Source organism: Oncorhynchus masou, chromosome 8 (genome assembly GCF_036934945.1).
Source record: "Oncorhynchus masou masou isolate Uvic2021 chromosome 8, UVic_Omas_1.1, whole genome shotgun sequence".
NCBI classification, from domain to species: domain Eukaryota; kingdom Metazoa; phylum Chordata; class Actinopteri; order Salmoniformes; family Salmonidae; genus Oncorhynchus; species Oncorhynchus masou.
The window spans coordinates 35,976,686-35,999,396 of NC_088219.1; the positions used below are offsets into that span (position 1 = coordinate 35,976,686).

Below are 22,711 nucleotides of genomic sequence, written 5' to 3' on the forward strand. Positions count from 1 at the left end.
ACCATTTTCATGACTCTTTGCTCCCTTCTGATTTGCCAGAAATCGTCCCTATTTCCGGTTTGTGATCCAAACACTTCTCTTTTCTGAGCCGAAACAACTGTAGCTCGACGGATCGATAGACAACAACCGTCATGGATGAAATGGCAGAACTCACGGATAAATTCAGCTCATTCACAATGACTCAATTAAACGAGTTGCTTGAAGACGATGAAAAACTAAATGATATTGTCAAAGAAATGGACGAGGTAAGTTCCCATTGTGTTTTGCTAGCGTTAGCTATCCCTAGTAACGCTAACCAGAATCAAAACATCTAGCTAGCTGTGCACTTATGTATGTCGTCATGCAGACCTGGCTTCATTCATAAATTCCTTCTGAATGCATTGAGCAAGCTCATCAACATCCACCTCTGTGCAGCACAGCTGAGAAGCGTGCTCCTTGTACTGTACTCAACATTTGGCACAATATTTATATTGTCGAATCACTTTCGACAATAACCCTGTTTGTGTACATATAGCAGGTCACAAATGGTAATGCGGCATTGTCATTAAGGCACAAATGCAATCTGTTGCCCATTTTTACAGAAGTAATGGACCCACCCGCGTTTAAGAACTGAACAGATTTGAGGGGACCTGGTCCCTGATCTGTCTTATGGTACCTAGTAGTGGTGGTATTTGATCCTATTATATGCTAAGGGAACACACAAGACAACCGGCTATCAGCTCTCTGGAAGGTGCGACATCTGTGAAAAGTTGGGAGAGGTTTTCCTATTGAGTAACCTAGGTGGAGCACACCTCTTTAGTCATCATTTTTGACACATTTAGCACACAGAGCACAGCAGGTTCATACGCAGATATATTACGACTATAAACACCTAGGGCCGGTATTAATGCACGGATCGGTTTGGGTTTTTACTTGACCCTCAATACCGGTATTTGAATGTTTGGTTTGTTAAATGTGAAAAGCAGTGTGTAACGTCCATTTTTATAGTTTACTTCGCTACTTGAGCCATCTATCTCCACTCTCTATGCCGCTTTCCCACACGGACCTAGCCAAGCCCCCCTGTCACTCAAGGAGCGCATTTGACGTTCCTCAACCACGGGACACTTGCGCTCAGTCTGCATGGTCAATGCAGCATATGCAACACTGTTGATGACAACGATGCGGTTGTCACGTTGCTTCTTAATATAAATACACTAGCATTCTATAATTACACTGTTATCTTGTGTTTCTTACATCTGCAAACAGCTAGTTTGTCTTTTGTTAGAAAGTTGTTCCTAAATCTTGTTAGCCGCTAATGCTAATCGCCAGCAAGCTATTAAATGTACTGAGTCAGAGCAAGCGTAATTAGCTATACAGCATGATAATACTAGTGCTGGTGTAGACCTAAATCGGCATGTTGTTTTTGCAACAGTGTCTTCTAAATTAGAGGCAAACGCAAAGCAAGAATATGTTAGCTACTACATAAAGTAGCTCAGAGAACACATTCAATGTAGCCCAAAAAAATACAATGTTGCCAAAGATTATAGGGTCCCCAAGGAAACACCTCTCAACTCATTGGTTCCTTGTCTGTCACAATAACTCCTCCCTGGTATTTTCATTCGTTGTCATGTCAAACAACACTGTATTGAAAGTGCCCACCATTATATTCTAACAATATAATTAGAATATACATTCTATTCCGATGATTCCAACAGTTAACCCAAGTGTTTTGCTCTAAATCGCAAGTCAAATTGCAACATTTGGTTAAAAATAAGACCCAGATTACTTGCACATATCGTGCAGCCCAAGTGGCAGTGTGGAGATGAATTGAACAGTACGAAGCAATCAGTATGGAGAAAGACCCATTGAAATCACTTAGAATGTATGTGTTGCCACCCTAGGGTCACTCACTACTCATAATGCAAATTTAGAACATTTCTTATTAAAAAACATAAATAAAAAATGACGCTATGGTGTTATTTTATTTTTAATACAGTGCTATAATATTTTGGCCATATCGCCCAGCCCTATAAACACCTCTCACAGCGGGTTGACATCTGGTTAAACAAGATATACTTTATTAGTCCATGCAAGATGGACATTTGTCGTCTTCTTTTTTATTTTTATTTAACCAGGTAGGCTAGTAAATGAGAACTTGTTCTCAACAACTGCGACCTGGCCAAGATAAATCAAATCAACTTTTATTTGTCAAGTACACATGGTTAGCAGATGTTAATGCGAGTGTAGCGAAATGCTTGTGCTTCCAGTTCCGACAATGCAGTAATAACCAACAAGTAATCTAACTAACAATTCCAAAACTAATTTCTTATACACAGTGTAAGGGGATAAAGAATATGCACATGAAGATATGAATGAGTGATGGTGCAGAGCAGCATAGGCAAGATACAGTAGATGGTATCGAGTACAGTATATACATATGAGATGAGTATGTAAACAAAGTGGCATAGTTAAAGTGGCTAGTGATACATGTATTACATAAGGAAGCAGTAGATGATTGAGTACAGTATATACGTATACATATGAGATGAATAATGTAGGGTATGTAAACATTATATTAGGTAGCATTGTTTAAAGTGGCTAGTGATATATTTTACATCCTTTCCCATCAATTCCCATTATTGAAGTGGCTGGAGTTGAGTCAGTGTGTTGGCAGCAGCCACTTAATGTTAGTGGTTGCTGTTTAACAGTCTGATGGCCTTGAGATAGAAGCTGTTTTTCAGTCTCTCGGTCCCAGCTTTTATGCACCTGTACTGACCTCGCCTTCTGGATGATAGCGGGGTGAACAGGCAGTGGCTCAGGTGGGTGTTGTCCTTGATGATCTTTGTGGCCTTCCTGTAACATCGGGTGGTGTAGGTGTCCTGGAGGGCAGGTAGTTTGCCCCCGGTGATACGTTGTGCAGACCTCACTACCCTCTGGAGAGCCTTACGGTTGTGGGCGGAGCAGTTGCCGTACCAGGTGGTGATACAGCCTGCCAGGATGCTCTCGATTGTGAATCTGTAGAAGTTTGTGAGTGCTTTTGGTGACAAGCCAAATTTTTTCAGCCTCCTGAGGTTGAAGAGGCGCTGCTGCTCCTTCTTCACGATGCTGTCTGTGTGAGTGGACCAATTCAGTTTGTCTGTGATGTGTATGCCGAGGAACTTAACACTTACTACCCTCTCCACTACTGTTCCATCGATGTGGATAGGGGGGTGTTCCCTCTGCTGTTTCCTGAAGTCCACAATCATCTCCTTAGTTTTGTTGACGTTGAGTGTGAGGTTATTCTCCTGACACCACATTCCGAGGGCCCTCACCTCCTGCCTGTAGGCCGTCTCGTCGTTGTTGGTAATCAAGCCTACCACTGTTGTGTCGTCCGCAAACTTGATGATTGAGTTGGAGGCATGCGTTGCCGCGCAGTCGTGGGTGAACAGGGAGTACATGAGAGGGCTCAGAACGCACCCTTGTGGGGCCCCAGTGTTGAGGATCAGCGGGGTGGAGATGTTGTTGCCTACCCTCACCACCTGGGGGCGGCCCGTCAGGAAGTCCAGTACCCAGTTGCACAGGGCGGGGTTGAGACCCAGGGTCTCGAGCTTGATGACGAGCTTGGAGGGTACTATGGTGTTAAATGCCGAGCTGTAGTCGATGAACAGCATTCTCACATAGGTATTCCTCTTGTCCAGATGGGTTAGGGCAGTGTGGTTGAGATTGCGTCGTCTGTGGACCTATTTGGGCGGTAAGCAAATTGGAGTGGGTCTAGGGTGTCAGGTAGGGTGGAGGTGATATGGTCCTTCACTAGTCTCTCAAAGCACTTCATGATGACGGAAGTGAGTGTTACAGGGCGGTCGTCGTTCAGCTCAGTTACCTTAGCTTTCTTGGGAACAGGAACAATGGTGGCCCTCTTGAAGCATGTGGGAACAGCAGACTGGTATAGGGATTGATTGAATATGTCCGTGAACACACCAGCCAGCTGGTCTGCGCATGCTCTGAGGGCGCGGCTGGGGATGCCGTCTGGGCCTGCAGCCTTGCGAGGGTTAACCCGTTTAAATGTTTTTCTCACCTCGGCTGCAGTGAAGGAGAGACCACATGTTTCCGTTGCAGGCCGTGTCAGTGGCACTGTATTGTCCTCAATGCGGGCAAAAAAGTTATTTCGTCTGCCTGGGAGCAAGACATCCTGGTCCGTGACTGAGCTGGATTTATTCTTATAGTCCGTGATTGACTGTAGACCCTGCCACATAGCTCTTGTGTCTGACCGTTGAATTGAGATTCTACTTTGTCTCTATACTGACGCTTAGCTTGTTTGATAGCCTTACGGAGGGAATAGCTGCACTGTTTGTATTCAGTCATATTACCAGACACCTTGCCCTGATTAAAATCAGTGGTTCAGGCTTTCAGTTTCACGCGAATGCTGCCATCAATCCACGGTTTCTGGTTAGGGAATGTTTTAATCGTTGCTATGGGAACGACATCTTCAACGCACGTTCTAATGAACTCGCACACCGAATCAGCGTATTCGTCAATGTTGTTGCCTGACGCAATACGAAACATGTCCCAGTCCACGTGATGGAAGCAGTCTTGGAGTGTGGAATCAGCTTGGTCGGACCAGCGTTGGACAGACCTCAGCGTGGGAGCTTCTTGTTTCAGTTTCTGTCTGTAGGCAGGGATCAGCAAAATGGAGTCGTGGTCAGCTTTTCCGAAAGGGGGGCGGGGCAGGGACTTATATGCGTCGCGGAAGTTAGAATAACAGTGATCCAAGGTTTTGCCAGCCCTGGTGGCGCAATCGATATGCTGATACATTTTAGGGATTCTTGTTTTCAGATTAGCCTTGTTAAAATCCCCAACTACAATGAATGCAGCCTCAGGATGTATGGATTCCAGTTTGCAAAGATAGCAGTGTGAACAGACAACAACACAGAGTTACACATGGAGTAAACAATAAACAAGTCAGTTAAGAACAAATTCTTATTTTCAATGATGGCCTAGGAACAGTGGGTTAACTGCCTGTTCAGGGGCAGAACGACAGATTTGTACCTTGTCAGCTCGGGGATTCGAACTTGCAACCTTTCGGTTACTAGTCCAACGCTCTAACCACTAGGCTACCCTGCCGCCCCGATAACACAGTAGAAAAAAAGAGCATATACATTGTGTGCAAAAGGCATGAGGGGGTAGGTGAATAGTTACAATTTTGCAGATTAACACTGGAGTGATAAATGATCAGATGGTCATGTGCAGGTAGAGATACTGGTGTGCAAAAGAGCATAAAAGTAAATAAATAAAAACAGTATGGGGATGAGGTAGGTAAATTGGGTGGGCTATTTACAGATGGACTATGTTTATCCAACCCCACCGATATACACACATTGGGTTGGAGAAGCTGGAGCAGAGGACGGATGTCAGTGTTTTCAAAAACTTTGTACAGCATTCTGCCACTATGTTGTTCATCATCTCTCCATCCCTAGCTAGCCTTGTGTAGTGTAGGTTTTGGGAAATCTGTCTTCTGGCTTCTTCATCTTCTGTATTTGTATATCCAGTAGACATGTACAGTACCAGTCAACTTTGGACACAGCAACTCAATCAAGGGTTTTTCTTTATTTTCTACATTGTAGAATAATAGTGAAGACATCAAAACTATGAAATAACACATGGAAGCACATAGTAACCAAAAAAGTGTTAAACAAATCCAAATTTATTTTATATTATTCAAAGTAGCCACCCTTTACCTTGTTGACAACTTTGTGTAACAGTATGGACTTTACGTCCGTCCCCTCGCCCCGACCTGGGCATGAACCAATTACGCTCTGCGCACGTCAACAGTCGCCCTCGAAGCATCTTTACCCATCGCTCCACAAAAGCCGCGGCCCTTGCAGAGCAAGGGGAACCACTACTTCAAGGTCTCAGAGCAAGTGACGTCACCGATTGAAACGCCACTTGCGCGCACCACTGCTAACTAGCTAGCCATTTCACATCGGCTACACTTGCACATTCTTGGCATTCTCTCAACCAGCTTCCTGAGGAATGCTTTTCCAACCGTCTTAAAGGAGTTCCCACATATGCTGAGCACTTGTTGACTGCTTTTCCTTCACCATCTTCTGTATCTACCTTGTCACAACACAATTGATTGGCTCAAACGCATTATTAAGAAGGAAAGAAATTGCACAAATGAACATTTAAGGCACACCTGTTAATTGAAATGCATTCCACGTGACTACTTCATGAAGCTGGTTGAGAGAATCCCAAGAGTGTGCAAAGCTGTCATCAAGGCAAAGGGTGGCTACTTTTGAAGAATCTCAAATATAAAATATATTTTGATTTGTTGAACACTTTTTTTTTTGGTTACTACATGATTTAATGTGTTATTTCATAGTTTTTATGTCTTCACTATTATTCTACAATGAAGAAAATAGTACAAATAAAGAAAAAAACGGAAACGATTAGGTGTGTCCAAACTTTTGACCGGTGCTGTATGTGGCTGAATCGAGACTCCCCACCATGACGCTGGTGGAAGATGCTAGTCCTTACCCACCAATGTGGAAATAGATTTACACAAACAACCTGTGAGCAGAGATGCAAATCTGTGGTTGTGGCTGCCTCTATGGCTGGAAGGTTGTCTAGTGCCTGCTACTCTGGCTTGATGCCAACAAGGCACCATACTATTCCAACCATGTTATTTATGATTTAATTATAGCTTAGTTCATTAGTACTGATATCTTTACAATCCCCTTCACCAAAAACCTACACGCAGATTATAAATCCCTGTAATAGACACACGAGTCGTAGGCTACTATATCTGCATTGTATCGCTGCAGAAAGCAGAGCTCTGATCGCTCTGAGGGCAGTGAAATCAATACAGGACATACACAGTCAAAAACAGTTTAAACACCGTCACTGATAGCCTGCTGAACTCTATAGTGAGCCGGTGCAGGGCTGGGGCCATGCAAGGCTAAAACATAGCAGTCAATAAAGGTATGGAGTAATCAGTGTCCTCCATAAGAATAGACTCATATTTAAACTCCAGCGATTAGGCTCTAAGCTGGCTTGTCCCTGACCTATAGGTCTACATACCACGGCCTGGAGGTCTGGGTGGGTCGATCTCTCTGTCTGCATGTATTGTGTTTAGTGCTACTGACCCCACCTTCCCTCTTGTCTCCTTATCTCCCTTTTACCTCTCTCCCTGTGTGTACGGTGTGTGTGTCTGTCACTCTGTGTGTTATAGATGCGTGAGGTGCAGCAGGTGAAGGAGCTGACCCTTGGCAGTAACATCAGCCTGGCTGAACAGAACCTCCAGCTTCAGCCGAGACTGGACCTGCAGAAGAACCAGCTCACCTCACGCTACAGCCACCTACAGGAGCTCTACGACAACTACCAGCTACGCAAGTCCACACTCGGTAAAAGCCTTAGTAACTAGTCCACACTTGGTAATTTATTTTATTTTTATTTTATTTCACCTTTATTTAACCAGGTAGGCTAGTTGAGAACAAGTTCTCATTTACAACTGCGACCTGGCCAAGATAAAGCATAGCAGTGTGAACAGACAACACAGAGTTACACATGGAGTAAACAATTAACAAGTCAATAACACAGTAGAAAAAAAAAGGGGAGTCTATATACAATGTGTGCAAAAGGCATGAGGAGGTAGGCGAATAATTACAATATTGCAGATTAACACTGGAGTGATAAATGATCAGACGATCATGTACAGGTAGAGACACTGGTGTGCAAAAGAGCAGAAAAGTAAACAAATAAAAACTGTGGGGATGAGGTAGGTGAAAATGGGTGGGCCATTTACCAATAGATCATGTACAGCTGCAGCGATCGGTTAGCTGCTCAGATAGCTGATGTTTGAAGTGCACACTTGGTAAGAGCCCTAGCACGCTACCCTAGCAAGTCCACATTCTGTAAGAGCCTTAGTAACTAGTCCACACTTGGTAAGAGCCCTAGCACGCTACCCTAGCAAGTCCACATTCTGTAAGAGCGTTAGTAACTAGTCCACACTTGGTAAGAGCCCTAGCACGCTACCCTAGCAAGTCCACATTCTGTAAGAGCCTTAGTAACTAGTCCACACTTGGTAAGAGCCCTAGCACGCTACCCTAGCAAGTCCACATTCTGTAAGAGCATTAGTAACTAGTCCACACTTGGTAAGAGCCCTAGCACGCTACCCTAGCAAGTCCACATTCTGTAAGAGCCTTAGTAACTAGTCCACACTTGGTAAGAGCCCTAGCACGCTACCCTAGCAAGTCCACATTCTGTAAGAGCCTTAGTAACTAGTCCACACTTGGTAAGAGCCCTAGCAAGTCCACATTCTGTAAGAGCCTTAGTAACTAGTCCACACTTGGTAAGAGCCCTACCACGCTACCCTAGCAAGTCCACACTTGGTAAGAGCCCTAGCACGCTACCCTAGCAAGTCCACACTCTGTAAGAGCCCTAGCACGCTACCCAAGCAAGTCCACACTTGGTAAGAGCCCTAGCACGCTACCCTAGCAAGTCCACATTCTGTAAGAGCGTTAGTAACTAGTCCACACTTGGTAAGAGCCCTAGCACGCTACCCTAGCAAGTCCACATTCTGTAAGAGCCTTAGTAACTAGTCCACACTTGGTAAGAGCCCTAGCACGCTACCCTAGCAAGTCCACATTCTGTAAGAGCGTTAGTAACTAGTCCACACTTGGTAAGAGCCCTAGCACGCTACCCTAGCAAGTCCACATTCTGTAAGAGCCTTAGTAACTAGTCCACACTTGGTAAGAGCCCTAGCACGCTACCCTAGCAAGTCCACACTCTGTAAGAGCCTTAGTAACTAGTCCACACTCTGTAAGAGCCCTACCACGCTACCCTAGCAAGTCCACACTCTGTAAGAGCCCTAGCACGCTACCCTAGCAAGTCCACATTCTGTAAGAGCCTTAGTAACTAGTCCACACTTGGTAAGAGCCCTAGCACGCTACCCTAGCAAGTCCACATTCTGTAAGAGCCTTAGTAACTAGTCCACACTTGGTAAGAGCCCTAGCACGCTACCCTAGCAAGTCCACATTCTGTAAGAGCGTTAGTAACTAGTCCACACTTGGTAAGAGCCCTAGCACGCTACCCTAGCAAGTCCACATTCTGTAAGAGCCTTAGTAACTAGTCCACACTTGGTAAGAGCCCTAGCACGCTACCCTAGCAAGTCCACACTCTGTAAGAGCCTTAGTAACTAGTCCACACTTGGTAAGAGCCCTAGCACGCTACCCTAGCAAGTCCACACTTGGTAAGAGCCCTAGCACGCTACCCTAGCAAGTCCACACTCTGTAAGAGCCCTAGCACGCTACCCAAGCAAGTCCACACTTGGTAAGAGCCCTAGCACGCTACCCTAGCAAGTCCACACTCTGTAAGAGCCTTAGTAACTAGTCCACACTCTGTAAGAGCCCTACCACGCTACCCTAGCAAGTCCACACTCTGTAAGAGCCCTAGCACGCTACCCTAGCAAGTCCACATTCTGTAAGAGCCTTAGTAACTAGTCCACACTTGGTAAGAGCCCTAGCACGCTACCCTAGCAAGTCCACATTCTGTAAGAGCGTTAGTAACTAGTCCACACTTGGTAAGAGCCCTAGCACGCTACCCTAGCAAGTCCACATTCTGTAAGAGCCTTAGTAACTAGTCCACACTTGGTAAGAGCCCTAGCACGCTACCCTAGCAAGTCCACACTCTGTAAGAGCCTTAGTAACTAGTCCACACTTGGTAAGAGCCCTAGCACGCTACCCTAGCAAGTCCACACTTGGTAAGAGCCCTAGCACGCTACCCTAGCAAGTCCACACTCTGTAAGAGCCCTAGCACGCTACCCAAGCAAGTCCACACTTGGTAAGAGCCCTAGCACGCTACCCTAGCAAGTCCACACTCTGTAAGAGCCTTAGTAACTAGTCCACACTCTGTAAGAGCCCTACCACGCTACCCTAGCAAGTCCACACTCTGTAAGAGCCCTAGCACGCTACCCTAGCAAGTCCACATTCTGTAAGAGCGTTAGTAACTAGTCCACACTTGGTAAGAGCCCTAGCACGCTACCCTAGCAAGTCCACATTCTGTAAGAGCCTTAGTAACTAGTCCACACTTGGTAAGAGCCCTAGCACGCTACCCTAGCAAGTCCACACTCTGTAAGAGCCTTAGTAACTAGTCCACACTTGGTAAGAGCCCTAGCACGCTACCCTAGCAAGTCCACACTTGGTAAGAGCCCTAGCACGCTACCCTAGCAAGTCCACACTCTGTAAGAGCCCTAGCACGCTACCCAAGCAAGTCCACACTTGGTAAGAGCCCTAGCACGCTACCCTAGCAAGTCCACACTCTGTAAGAGCCTTAGTAACTAGTCCACACTCTGTAAGAGCCCTACCACGCTACCCTAGCAAGTCCACACTCTGTAAGAGCCCTAGCACGCTACCCTAGCAAGTCCACATTCTGTAAGAGCGTTAGTAACTAGTCCACACTTGGTAAGAGCCCTAGCACGCTACCCTAGCAAGTCCACATTCTGTAAGAGCCTTAGTAACTAGTCCACACTTGGTAAGAGCCCTAGCACGCTACCCTAGCAAGTCCACACTTGGTAAGAGCCCTAGCACGCTACCCTAGCAAGTCCACACTCTGTAAGAGCCTTAGTAACTAGTCCACACTCGGTAAGAACCTTAGTAACTAGTCCACACTTGGTAAGAGCCCTAGAACACTACCCTAGCAAGTCCACATTCTGTAAGAGCCTTAGTAACTAGTCCACACTTGGTAAGAGCCCTACCACGCTACCCTAGCAAGTCCACACTCTGTAAGAGCCTTAGTAACTAGTCCACACTCGGTAAGAGCCCTAGCACGCTACCCTAGCAAGTCCACATTCTGTAAGAGCCTTAGTAACTAGTCCACACTTGGTAAGAGCCCTACCACGCTACCCAAGCAAGTCCACACTCTGTAAGAGCCCTACCACGCTACCCAAGCTAGTCCACACTCTGTAAGAGCCCTACCACGCTACCCAAGCAAGTCCACACTCTGTAAGAGCCCTACCACGCTACCCAAACAAGTCCACACTCTGTAAGAGCCCTACCATGCTACCCTAGCAAGTCCACACTTGGTAAGAGCCCTAGCACGCTACCCTAGCAAGTCCACACTCTGTAAGAGCCCTACCACGCTACCCAAGCAAGTCCACACTCTGTAAGAGCCCTACCACGCTACCCAAGCAAGTCCACACTCTGTAAGAGCCGTAGCACGCTACCCTAGCAAGTCCACACTCTGTAAGAGCCCTACCACGCTACCCAAGCAAGTCCACACTTGGTAAGAGCCCTAGCACGCTACCCTAGCAAGTCCACACTCTGTAAGAGCCTTAGGAACTAGTCCACACTTGGTAAGAGCCCTAGCACGCTACCCTAGCAAGTCCACACTCTGTAAGAGCCTTAGGAACTAGTCCACACTTGGTAAGAGCCCTACCACGCTACCCTAGCAAGTCCACACTCTGTAAGAGCCTTAGGAACTAGTCCACACTTGGTAAGAGCCTTAGTAACTAATAACACTTGGTAAGAGCCCTAGCACGCTACCCTAGCAAGTCCACACTCTGTAAGAGCCTTAGGAACTAGTCCACACTTGGTAAGAGCCCTAGCACACTACCCTGGCAAGTCCACACTCTGTAAGAGCCCTAGCTAGTCCACAATTGGTAAGAGCTTTAGCTAGTGCACACTAGATAAGAACGCTAGCAAGTCCACATTCGATAAGAGCCCTAGCTAGTCCACATTACTAAGTCCACAGCGTGTACCAGTCTCTGTCTCTACATCTCAATCTGTGCACTCTTGCTCTCTGAAAGACTAGTCTTTCTCTCTCTGTGTCTGTGTTGGTAGCTGACTGTTTTCTACCAGCTACATGTCTGTCTGGTCTAGCCAGTACAGTCAGTTGTCGTTCCAAGATACTTATCCTCTGTCATTCGGGTTGTCACAACATGGCCACGATAGAAAGGAGGGAAGCACACAGCCTTTCTAAAAAAAAAATTTTTTTTTTCTTCCCCCATGGCAAGAATTCAAACACGAAGCAGGCCAAACTCTTTGGTCTTTTAAAAACCTGCTGTATGTAAAATATTGTGTGATTTTTATAGTTTGGAAAATAAATAAATGTGATTCTGGATGACAACATAATTATTTTTGTTTCCAACATTAGGGCTGTTTTCCTAAAGAAGCTAAATCCGCTTCATGTTTTGTTTTCTTTCCACAGTACTAACAAGTATTGCGATCGTCCCGGCCCTACTTTCTAACCACAGTTTCCACCACCAAACTAAGCCCTAACTTTAACCCCTAAATCAAGAACAGATATCTTATGTGCTTGACCTTCAATACATTATCTTTGTCCTTTCTAGCAAGGCCATCTAGTGATCACAGTGTCAGTCAGCTGTTACCTGATACCTCTGGCTTTCCTGTACTCAATGCTGCTTTGTGTCCTTTGAATGGCCCAGCCAGCCAGCTACTGTAGTCCCGTCACATTCCATCCCTGCCCCAGAAATCAGGTCACCACTTAGATTCAGGACAGTGATTCACTGTGTGGTGATCAGTGTTTGTTTTAGTGTTTTCTAACTGTTTCTCTCTCTCAGACCCTGGTACAGAGAACAGTTCTCTGGACATTCTGCTGGCTCTGCTGCAAGCTGAGGGAGCCAAGATAGAGGAAGAGACTGAGGTGAGAGACACACAATAATACACTCACAATTACACTTATGCTACACTAAACTCTCACATCTACACACGAACACAGATCAATACAGTCATGTACACACTCGGGGGTGAAAGTAGAATTAATTTCTTCCCGGTACAAAAATCTCCTATATTTGCATGTGCACCAACATTTTATTTATGGGTCTAATCATAGAATTACGTATTTTATTTCATTTTTATTTCACCTTTATTTAACAAGGTCGGCCAGTTGAGAACAAGTTCTCATTTACAACTGCGCCCTGGCCAAGATGAAGCAAAGCAGTGCGACAAAAACAACAGTTACACATGGGATAAACAATTGTACAGTCAATAACACAATAGAAATATACAGTGTGTGCAAATGAAGTAAGGCGGTAAGGCAATAAATAGGTCAATAGTGGCGAATTAATTACAATTTAGCTATTGACACTGGAGTGATAGATGTGGGATGAGGATGTGCAAGTAGAAGTACTGGTGTGCAAAAGAGCAGAAAAACTAAAACAAATATGGGGATGAGGTAGGTAGTTGGGCTATTTACAGATGGGCTGTGTACAGCTACAGCGATGGGTAAGCTGCTCTGACAGTTTACCGATCTGATATAAAATCCATATTAATTCAATAGGATCTCTGTGGGCCTTGTCATAACTTGTCATTTCACTTATAAAATGTACAACCTTTTTATTGGGGCATAAACACAACCAGTCATGTTTTTTTTTATCTGATTGTCAAACAATCACTTCAAAGGGCTTTACTAGGCTACATGCGCACGTTCACACATTCCATTCTCCAAACAGTGGTGAATGGAACGAGACATGTTACACAAAACACCAAAAAGTGTAATGACATTTACCGATTGTTTGTCCCTTCAGTCCGTGCACGTCTGTGTATCGGCCACTCCTCTCTGCCTTGGCATAATGTCCGTGTTTTCATTTAACCACTTCGGATTTTGGAGTGTAGGCTATACCACTTGTTTTCAAATCCATTTGCATTTTTCATGCCTCAGACATGCGGTAATGATAAAAAGGAGTGTAATAGCCTACAGTTTTCTTGACATTCTGTTTTAATTATTGTGATAGGTTCATGTTTTACCAGTATGGCATACCCTCACTATTTATTTTTCCCGGGATACCCTACAGCCTTATTTTCACCCCTGCTACACGTACAATAATACTCACTCTAAGTGTGTTTGCTTGTGCCGTCCCTGTGTAGAACATGGCAGACTCGTTCCTGGATGGAGAGCTGCCTCTCGACTGCTTTATCGACGACTACCAGCAGAGGCGCCATCTCGCTCACCTGCGCCGCGTCAAGATTGACAAACTCCGAGAGCTGGCGCTGAAGGGTCTCACTCGGCCCCCAGATCAGCCGACCCCAGGACCTCCCCTCTACCAATGGGGCCCCCTCCCCCCAATCCACACGAGCTGCCTCTTCTCCCTCCCCTCAGCACAGCGGCCTACCCTATCCAGTCACCCCCTATCCCCCAATGCCTTTCCCCAGCTGTCCTTACATGCCCCAGCCCTACCTTCAAACCTCCCAGCAACACCCCATCTCCCCCTCTCCACACCTGCCCCCCAGGACTGGCTTCATCATGCAGTGAGGCGGTGTCTGTCTCCATAGAAACGCCATGGATGACCTTCCCTACCTTTTGACCTGTGGCACACTGAAGGGTTGACCCAATGAGGGTTGGTGACCTAACCAATTACAGCCCCTCTGTCAGTAACACTGAGGGAAACGTCCTCTGACCAGCTTCTCAGAGGCTCTCCGCTCTCACAGACGGACTCTGTCCAGTGACTACAGCCTGGACGGTACATTAGGGGTTGGTTCTGTTTTATTCCAAGACTAACTTTCTGATTTAATCTTCTGAACACATAGCTAAACCTAACGATCTGTCTGACTGGTAGATATGCTATCAGCTATGGTAACTTGCAGTATAGACGTTTTTGTAAGCCAAAGGTCCCTCTGAAGGGTATGTGCGCACACAGAGGTTGGTATCATAACATAGTTAGCTCAAAAGTTCCTATGCTTCTAAAGGAAGAAGTCCTGGTCCATCAACGAACAGAACTATACAAATAGTATATTTTCATTTAAATTCAAAATGTACTGCATGGCATCGTAATTATTTTAAAATCAACTAATCTGAGTCTTGCTTTCATGTTCTTTCCAGCTGGTTGGGAGGATGTGAGTTCACGTGCGAAAAGTTCAGAGACAAGACTAGGAATGTACCGTGTTAACGAGATAAACATTTGGGGTGGATATGAATCTTACTACACACTTGGCTAGTTTAGTGGTTTTGTATACTGGTATAAAAGGGAGTTCTCCCAACTGGAATTGATAATTGCAAAAAATGTAGAGCAATAACCATGCAGCTTAAGTTGGTCAGTTTGTATGCCAAAGTAATGGTTTCCCTGATGGGCTGGGTGCTTGCCAGCCAGGCTACAGCACTCTTGGACTAGTATCAGTGATTGATCCTATTCAATTACATGCATTACACCTAGCTGTAATCTGTACAGTGGGTTCTCAGTTGCACTTACAAAACAGCTCACCTTAAGTAGGGAAAGCATATAGGGGTTCAAATATGAACTATTTAAAGGTATTTACCAGTTTTATACTCCATTAAGAACTAACTAATGTAATGCTAGACTAATCAGACTGGTTGACATGCTCACTTTCAATAATAATCAATAAACTTGTTATAATTGACACTGTGCTCTGCCTAATGTCCCAGTGGTCTGTTCGTTGCCATCTACTAGACACCAAACATTAAGAAACAGATGGTACAAAGGACACAGGAGAATAGACCAAAGAACTTTTATTAAATCGACAAAAACATCGGTCAGTAAGTAGGTCAGGATTCAGTACTCCTCTCCTTCCTCAGCCTCTCCCTCCACCGAATCCACTCCCACTTCCTCGTAGTCCTTCTCCAGGGCAGCCAGATCTTCTCTGGCCTCAGAGAACTCCCCCTCCTCCATACCCTCTCCCACATACCAGTGTACAAAGGCACGCTTGGCGTACATCAGATCAAACTTGTGGTCGAGCCGAGCCCAGGCCTCAGCGATGGCTGTGGTGTTGCTCAACATGCAAACGGCTCTCTGGACCTTGGCAAGATCTCCACCTGGCACCACCGTGGGTGGCTGGTAGTTGATGCCTACCTACAGGGCACAAGAACAAAAAAAGTAGAATAATCTGACTAACCAATTGTACTTGAAAAGGTTTAGGAACATAGATCACTGAATGAATAAACCCATTGCTTGTTTACCTTGAAGCCGGTGGGGCACCAGTCAACAAACTGGATAGTGCGCTTGGTCTTGATGGTGGCGATGGCAGCATTGACATCCTTGGGCACCACATCCCCACGATACAGCATGCAGCAGGCCATGTACTTGCCATGGCGAGGGTCACACTTCACCATCTGGTTGGCTGGCTCGAAGCAAGCGTTGGTGATCTCTGCCACAGAAAGCATCTCGTGGTAGGCCTTCTCAGCAGAGATGATGGGCGCGTAGGTGACCAGGGGGAAGTGGATACGGGGGTATGGCACCAGGTTGGTCTGGAACTCAGTCAGGTCCACGTTGAGGGCTCCATCGAAACGCAGAGAAGCTGTGATGGAGGAGACGATCTGGCCAATGAGCCTGTTGAGGTTAGTATAAGTGGGGCGCTCAATGTCCAGGTTCCGACTGCAAATGTCATAGATGGCCTCGTTGTCGACCATGAAGGCACAGTCTGAGTGTTCCAGGGTGGTGTGGGTGGTCAGGATAGAGTTGTAGGGCTCCACCACTGCTGTGGACACCTGAACACATACAAGAGGTAGACCTGTCATCTGGTGTCACATTTTGATAATCAACATCTCCATATAGAAGAAAAGTACAGGACAATTAAGTCCAATACGATTTTGCTCATTTAGAAATCTTCCAAATATTAATGTGCGCAAGTAAATTAAACCACTGCCATACCTGAGGTGAAGGGTAAATGGCAAATTCCAGTTTGGACTTCTTGCCATAGTCCACTGACAGTCTCTCCATGAGCAGAGAAGCAAAGCCGGAGCCGGTTCCACCACCAAAGCTGTGGAAGATCAGGAAGCCCTGAAGCCCAGTACACTGGTCCGACTGGGGTGAGAAACAGACAGGCCTCACAGGTTTAACAACCGCCGCAGGTAGATTTGCCATTTGTGGCTAAGACGGCTTTCCCCAGCCACATTGGCAGGTGGCCAGGGCTCCACAGTGTAAGCACTTCACTAGCATTTGCAAATTCATACTTTTCAAATCATATGGTTTGGTTTCAATACTTAAACCAATTTGAAGGTCCAGGTAGTCAAAAAGAGATGGGTGTTAGCTAAATTATGATTGTAATGAATGGAGCAAATTTGGAGCTGGTTTTTTTTGGGTAAGCGTGGAACAGATTTTAGCAGTGGTAGAAAGGGATATGGAGTACTGGTTAAGGCCATTTTCATATCCCGCTCATTGCTCACACTCGACAGGCACAAACATTGAGCCTTGAGTAGCACTACCACGGTAACCTACTGCCCTTAAAGGGTCAGGTGCAATTAGTCTCATCTGTGATATTTTGGTTAAGACAGTCTTATTAGTAATACAATGTATTGTTGTAGAAACAAAGCATGCTCATCTGTTTTCAGAAGTACACAGCCGCTGTCACGGCTTTTGAGAGTCATGTTGGCTTGCAGTGATGACCCAAAAATGTATGCATTCAGTTGTACAATTCACTAGGTATCCCACAACCTTGTCCTTTTCTTGTTTTTAAATCTGCGAGAGAAGCGCTACACCTGGTGGAGAGAGCCTATACGACACAGAATGAGTTGCAATTATGCGTGCTGCACGTTACACCATGGCACGTCACATTTTAACGTACAGCGTCAGAGGGGTCCGTTTTTCCCTCATCTTTTCTCCAATAGTATCAGGTCATCTCAATCAAGGCTTGAATAGAAGCGTAGTTCCCGCCCAATATTGATGCAAACAGTCCCACTAGTTCTTTGCAGCCTCGGTTTGAATTCCACGGTTGCGCAAATATGCACGGAATGTGATTAGTCAACAGTACATTTCTCAACTTGAGCGCACACGTTCTCCTCGTAAAATGGGTAATCATAGAGCCATGCAATACAACAAGCTAACGTTACTCTTAACTATTTGATCCTCCCAAAAAAATAAAACACTGCTATGCAGCTATAGTAGCTAGCTTACACAACTAGGAATTGAAAGCCGACGGCTTCAGTTCAGGGTAACAAAGAGACTTAACGTTACTAACCAGCTTGCGAACTCGGTCCAGCACCAGGTCGACGATCTCCTTGCCAATGGTGTAGTGGCCTCGGGCGAAGTTGTTGGCGGCATCCTCTTTACCGGTGATGAGCTGCTCCGGGTGGAACAACTGACGGTATGTTCCGGTGCGAACCTCATCTACGAAAACAGTTCAGGCGCGATTTCTTAAACGGGCCTTTTTTATACAAGTTACATTCGCTATCTAACGTCACATAGATTAACATCTGAATACCAACTTTATTTTCGTCCTTTACCAACAACAGTTGGTTCGAGATCCACAAACACAGCACGGGGGACATGTTTTCCCGCTCCGGTCTCGCTGAAGAAGGTGTTGCATGAGTCATCCCCTCCGCCGATGGCTTTGTTACTGGGCATCTGCCCATCGGGCTGGATCCCATGTTCCAAGCAGTACAGTTCCCAGCAGGCATTCCCGATCTGCACACCGGCCTGACCAACGTGGATAGAGATGCATTCACGCTGTGGGTAGAAATGAAATCATTATATTGACTGGCTAATTAATGTTAGCTAAAGCAAGGGAATTCCGCTAACGTTAGCGAGACCAAAATGAGTTCGTCCGTTGAGCTAGCCACCGCCACTAAAGTTACACTCGACATGAAACGTACCATTTCGATTCTATAAAGTATGACCTGCAGTTATTATGGCTTGCTAAGAAACGTCCGTCTTGACTATATAATTTCAACGGTCAACTACCCAATTGTTTCGAAAATATACGTCGATTCACAATGATATATACCCCAGAATGAGCCCCGCCTTTGTTTCAACCCGATTGGTTGCGTCTGTCTCTCTGTCTGTGTGACGTGCTCCGTTCACATGCAACGTACGAAGCATTTCGTTTACGCCTAACGTCTTCACCGAGCCCCGCGAATGAACAGACAAAACATATGCCGCGTTCAGAACAACTGGGAACTCTGAAATAAACGAGCTCTGACTGGGAAAAATCGATTTGAACGGTCTTCCAACTCGGACACTCGTGCCGCGTGAACTCGGAAAAATACTGTGAACTCGGAAAAATACGACGTCAGTGATCTTCAGGTTGGAAATAGTTGCAATTCCGAGTTGGATGACCCTTCAAATCGATTACCCATGTAGGAGCTTGCTTATTTCCGAATTTCCAGTTGATTTGAACGCGGCATAAATATATTTCAACGCAAAATGGAGGAGTCTCTTTTCAGAGATCGTATTTATTCTGAGCGATTGCAAAATATGATCCTGTTATTCGAGTCAGTATAATTATGTTGCTTCAGGTGATATTAAAACATGTTTGGTTTAGTTACGTTTTCCTCAACTTGTTTCTCTTAACTTTATTGCAGGTCAAGCTAGCGCTGCGCTAGTTTATATTTCATGTGGAAATGTGACTCTGTACAGAGGTTGTGATGCAATTGCAGAGGTCAAATCGCCTTGCTCCTCCCATATTTTGTATTTTATAACTATGCGAGGGCTCTGTTTTGCACTGCATTGACATGATTGGTTGAAAACAAACATGGAGAACTGGAAAGCAAGGCTTTCAGAACAATGTCACAAATAAAAAACATTGATGGTACCTCATGTAGGGATTTCAAAGACGCGAAAATGAGTTGAACTAACTGGAAATAGATCGGGGAGGTAAATGCTGTAAAGAGGTCAATGGAATAAAAGGACGCTGGATTGGCGCACATTCAACCAATCTGTTCTATCAATCGGTTCACATTCTTGGACTGTTAAAATAACAGTCCCAGAATGTGAGCCGAAAATCCAATTTGGATATATTTGGCTGGTTTCGTTGCATAACATTTGGAAGCTGTCCCTTTTCAGGTTAAGAAATGTGACTGCGAAATGCTAACTCCCATTCGTATAAACTGGTAGCATAGCTAGTATATAGAAATCGGTGGTGGTAGTCAAAGTAGTTTTTAACTGTAATGCAGTTGATTGATGACGTCAACATGCATTGGGGTTGACATCCATACAAGCATTATTCTCCAATGTATACCTCAACAGAGTGAAATAGACCTAAACAAAAGCCTAAATGTAGGCACATTTTGCTGGGGGGCAATTGGGGGATTCGGGAACTAAGGTAAAAACAGTTTCAGGTTGGATATTTGCACTTTCAAACCTCAATAGCTTTCAAACCACTTGTGCCACAGACTCCAAATAGGTGTCATGATGTTGGAAGAATTGCACACAACATTGCGCAAGTCTTATTTTCACGATTTGGACCTTAATTCGATTCGCAACGCTAATAAACTTGGAAATGTGAGCAACATTTTGTATTCCTAGTTTAATTAGGGAGTGTAAACAAAGTCCAAACTTCTTTTTACATTTGAATTGCAATAGCTCCTTGGTCATGTGACCTACGGACTTCAAACAAGTTTCAGGCCACTCAGTGGCCCTACACATTGCACACCCTTTAGTTTGTCCATTTTCATCTCACACAATTTGACATGAATTTTGTAAACATTCTAATTTCAATAGCTCTTTGGTCACTCACACACCTATTCACTTGAGCCTTTTCCCTGGGGCCTTCCTGACCTCCAGGCAGGCTCCCATTGACCTGGTGACCTCTGACTCCTGGACTCTAGGCCTACAGTCCCTGCCCGCCTGCCTGCCCTCTCCCTGGGCCTGAGAGTGTGTAGCTTACTCCCTGGAATTACTAAGACGTCTATAGGAGCGGGAATTTGAAACAGGCTCTGTGAATCTGGTAACCCGAAACAGGCTCTGTGCTCCTGGTGACCTGCCTGCTTTTTTCTGCTCACAGTCTAAGCTTCCTCACAGCTGCTCCAGGGCCTCTTGGGTTGAGGAGTCATTCTCTTCAAAACCTAATCGCAAACAAATAAAAAGATTAAAACAAATAAACATTATGTTCCAACACAATTGGGGGGGGGGGCTTCATGTCAGGGAAGCAGCCTCAAAGTCTACCATCTCCAACTTACCGGACTGACTGAGTTCTGAGCAACCCTAGCTGTTCTCTGATCCTGCGTCCAAGTATTATTGGGGCTCTTTCTGGTGGCTCTGTCTTGACTCTGTAGTGCATTTTTTCAGTTCTTTCTCTGGCTTGCCTGAAAAACACAAAAAGATGGCACATTCATAACGGTAACAACAAATCCACATATTAGCAAGTAACGACAATACAGCGTTCCCCTTGCTTTACGAAAGCAGCCAATCTACCGTCACCAACTTACCGGACTGAGTGAGTTCTGAACAACACTCGCTGATCCTGCTTCCATGTCTTCTTGAGTCTTCATCTGTATCCAAGTTGCTAACTTTGGCAAGCTGCATGGTGTTCTCAGATAGCCTATAATATTCATGGGGGACGCAAATATCATGACCCATAAACTTAGCGACTGGGTCCATTTTGTGATCTTGTTTTCTACGTTTAGTTGACCTGAGGCGCTCGGGATATTCCACTCCGCAGACAGAGGTAAAGTGCCGTAGGAAGTCAGATCCCCTGATGGGTGTGTTGGACGACAGTCTGGCAAAGAGGGTTTTCTTTGAGAACTCCCACCTGGCTCCTATGTAGTATGAGCATGTCAACAGAGGATGCTGTACGGTCTGTGAGAAGAACAGGAACTTTTTGTTGCTGTTGATAGCTGTTGTATTGCATCATCTTCCACACCCCTGAGATGAGTATGACGTTTATTTTCATCTTCTGTTAGGGGAATGAAGTCATCTTTGTTCCACTTAGCTCGTTTAAGAGTATTTACATACACCTCTTGATACAGGCGTGTTTCAGCTTGTCTCCAGTAAACTCAATGAATTTGAAAAAATATTACAGTGTATACTATGGTAGGAATACTATAGTATTCGCTGTATTGTTTTTGTTGGCTTTACTGTAGTATACTGCAGTATTTACAGTTTACTATAGTATATAGTAAATGCTGCAGCAAAAAAAAGACGAGTATATACTATAGTAATTACTATCGTGTTTTTGCTGACTAGTATACTGTAGTATTTACCAAAGTGTTTTTATTTTATTATCTTTGACATAGAAGTGGGGGACGGAGGGGTGGGTTTCTCCTTGAGGGAAAACTACTGAAGAAATACTCAAAGAGTACATTTGAACAACTTCCATAACTGTAGAAAACACTAAGTATTTAATTTGCATATACCCTGCCCATTCCCCTCCCCTGAAGCGCTGAATTCTCCATTCAGAACACAGTTATATACTTGCAATTCAAAGAGCTGTCATACGCATCCAACAAATTGTTCTGCACTGCACCACTCTATAGCCATCCAGCTAATTACAAGCAACTTGCTAAACTAAAAGACAATACCTTACCTTATCTCTTCTGAGATGTTGGAGTCTGTTTCCCGGTGCATGACATAGTAGCTCAGCCAAGATAATAGCATGAAGTAAACACTGCACTGGTTTCCTACCTGCATCTCCATCCCGAATCACCGAGGTAAAGAGAGATTCAGGTTGGATATTGAAGGATATTCGCCTGTAGTTTTCCTTACGTCCACCAACAGCAGTTAGGGACCATCAACATAGTGACAAATCAAAGTTTTCACATTTCAATAGCTCTTTAACCATTAGTCCTACAACTTTCAAAACTGGTTCTAGCTAACCCGATGGCATAGATACACATTGCACACACTTTTTTGTGTCGATTTAAATCAAATTTATTTATATAGCCCTTCCTACATCAGCTGATATCTCAAAGTGCTGTACAGAAACCCAGCCTGAAACCCCAAACAGCAAGCAATGCAGGTGTAGAAGCACGGTGGCTAGGAAAAACTCCCTAGAAAGGCCAAAACCTAGGAAGAAACCTAGAGAGGAACCAGGCTATGTGGGATGGCCAGTCCTCTTCTGGCTGTGCCGGGTGG

General features: G+C 45.0%; 1 protein-coding gene and 1 pseudogene across 1 annotated transcript; one reads left to right on the top strand and one right to left on the bottom strand.

The window, feature by feature from the left end:
• The first annotated feature begins 50 nt into the window (after positions 1–50).
• On the top strand, positions 51–15,336 carry LOC135544581 (vacuolar protein sorting-associated protein 37B-like; annotated as a pseudogene).
• An 82-nt stretch (positions 15,337–15,418) lies between these two features.
• Positions 15,419–18,624, bottom strand: LOC135544580 (tubulin alpha chain, testis-specific-like). Its single transcript, XM_064972308.1, has 6 exons — positions 18,514–18,624; positions 18,145–18,367; positions 17,880–18,028; positions 16,574–16,726; positions 15,883–16,410; positions 15,419–15,775 (listed from the first exon to the last, which is right to left on the bottom strand). The coding sequence occupies exons 1-6, from the start codon at positions 18,514–18,516 to the stop codon at positions 15,479–15,481; spliced, it is 1,353 nt and encodes a 450-aa protein (XP_064828380.1). The 5' UTR covers positions 18,517–18,624; the 3' UTR covers positions 15,419–15,478.
• Between the last annotated feature and the right edge of the window lie 4,087 nt (positions 18,625–22,711).

Excerpts from the sequence above, each read along its gene's own strand:
- LOC135544580 (XM_064972308.1), bottom strand. Across the intron at positions 16,727-17,879 it reads TGGACCGAGTTCGCAAGCTG|TCGGACCAGTGTACTGGGCT; the intron begins GTTAGTAACGTT and ends TTCTCACCCCAG. Across the intron at positions 16,411-16,573 it reads CCATTTACCCTTCACCTCAG|GTGTCCACAGCAGTGGTGGA; the intron begins GTATGGCAGTGG and ends GTATGTGTTCAG.